We start from the raw sequence: 1,859 nt of genomic DNA on the forward strand, positions 1-1,859 counted from the left end.
ACCCTCACCACCACCACCCTCACCACCACCACCACCCTCACCACCACCACCACCCTCCTCACCACCACCACCCCCCTCACCACCACCATCCCCACCCCCCACCACCACCACCACCACCACTCCACTCACCACCACCCCCCCACCACCACCACCACCACCACCCTCACCACCACCACCCTCACCACCACCACCACCCTCACCACCACCACCACCCTCCTCACCACCACCACCCCCCCTCACCACCACCATCCCCACCCCCCACCACCACCACCACCACCACCCCCTCACCACCACCACCCCCCACCACCACCACCCCCCACCACCACCACCACCCCCACCCCCTCACCACCACCACCACCCTCAACACCACCCCCACCCCCTCACCACCACCACCACCCTCACCACCACCACCACCACCCCCCTCACCACCACCACCCCCCCTCACCACCACCACCCCTTCTCACCACCACCACCACCACCCTCACCACCACCACCACCCCCACCCCCTCACCACCACCCCTCACCACCACCCCCCACCACCACCACCACCACCACCCTCACCACCACCACCCTCACCACCACCACCACCCTCACCACCACCACCACCCTCCTCACCACCACCACCCCCCCTCACCACCACCATCCCCACCCCCCACCACCACCACCACCACCACTCCCTCACCACCACCACCCCCCCACCACCACCACCACCACCACCCTCACCACCACCACCCTCACCACCACCACCACCCTCACCACCACCACCACCCTCCTCACCACCACCACCCCCCCCTCACCACCACCATCCCCACCCCCCACCACCACCACCACCACCACCCCTTCACCACCACCACCCCCCACCACCACCACCCCCCACCACCACCACCACCCCCACCCCCTCACCACCACCACCACCCTCAACACCACCCCCACCCCCTCACCACCACCCCCTCACCACCACCACCCCCACCCCCCCCTCACCACCACCATCCCCACCCCCCACCACCACCCCCCACCACCACCCCCCACCACCACCACCACCACCTCCCGTTTGTCTCCACCCCCCCTCACCACCACCATCCCCACCCCCCACCACCACCACCACCACCACCCTCACCACCACCCCACCCCACCACCACCACCCTCACCACCACCACCTCCCGTTTGTCTCCACCCAGACCACGCAGGCTCGCCTCACTGAGGCGGCCATCCGCAAGATGGAGACGCTCAAGTACAGGCCGCGACCTCGGAGGGGTCGCGGGGTCAGGGGTCGCGACCCCGTGGGGTTCGGCGGCGGTGGCGGGGGGGTCGCGACCCCGGGCCGGGCCGACACTCCGAGCACGGCGGGGTCCACCTCTGACTGCGCCATCTGCCTGGACCGCTACGTGGAGGGGGAGGTGGGGAGCTCGCCCACTCGCCCACTCGCTCGCTCGCTCAGTCACTCACTCAGTCACTCAGTCACTCGCTCAGTCACTCGCCATCTGCCTGGACCGCTACGTGGAGGGGGAGGTGGGAGCTCGCCCACTCGCCCACCTCGCTCGCTTCGCCTCAGTCACTCACTCAGTCACTCACTCAGTCACTCGCCATCTGCCTGGACCGCTACGTGGAGGGGGAGGTGAGGAGCTCGCCCACTTCGCTCACTCAGTCACTCGCTCAGTCACTCGCTCAGTCACTCACTCAGTCACTCGCCATCTGCCTGGACCGCTACGTGGAGGGGGAGGTGAGGAGCTCGCCCACATCGCTCACTCAGTCACTCGCTCAGTCACTCGCTCAGTCACTCACTCAGTCACTCGCCATCTGCCTGGACCGCTACGTGGAGGGGGAGGTGAGGAGCTCGCCCACTCGCTCACTCAGTCACT

The 1,859-nt window shown here is 68.7% G+C and overlaps 1 protein-coding gene across 1 annotated transcript in view; it reads left to right on the plus strand.

Annotated features, from left to right (window-relative positions):
• LOC144955687 (E3 ubiquitin-protein ligase znrf3-like) overlaps window positions 1-1,397 on the plus strand; it is a gene marked incomplete at its 3' end in the record, with an annotated part of 12,097 nt that extends 10,700 nt beyond the window's left edge. The window contains exon 4 of the mRNA XM_078885839.1: window positions 1,179-1,397. Coding sequence (XP_078741965.1) covers window positions 1,179-1,397 — 219 coding nt within the window. The remainder of the gene's footprint in view (window positions 1-1,178) is intronic.
• Between the last annotated feature and the right edge of the window lie 462 nt (window positions 1,398-1,859).

This window comes from Lampetra fluviatilis, unplaced genomic scaffold, assembly GCF_964198595.1.
Source record: "Lampetra fluviatilis unplaced genomic scaffold, kcLamFluv1.1 SCAFFOLD_1148, whole genome shotgun sequence".
Classification (NCBI taxonomy): Eukaryota; Metazoa; Chordata; class Hyperoartia; order Petromyzontiformes; family Petromyzontidae; genus Lampetra; species Lampetra fluviatilis.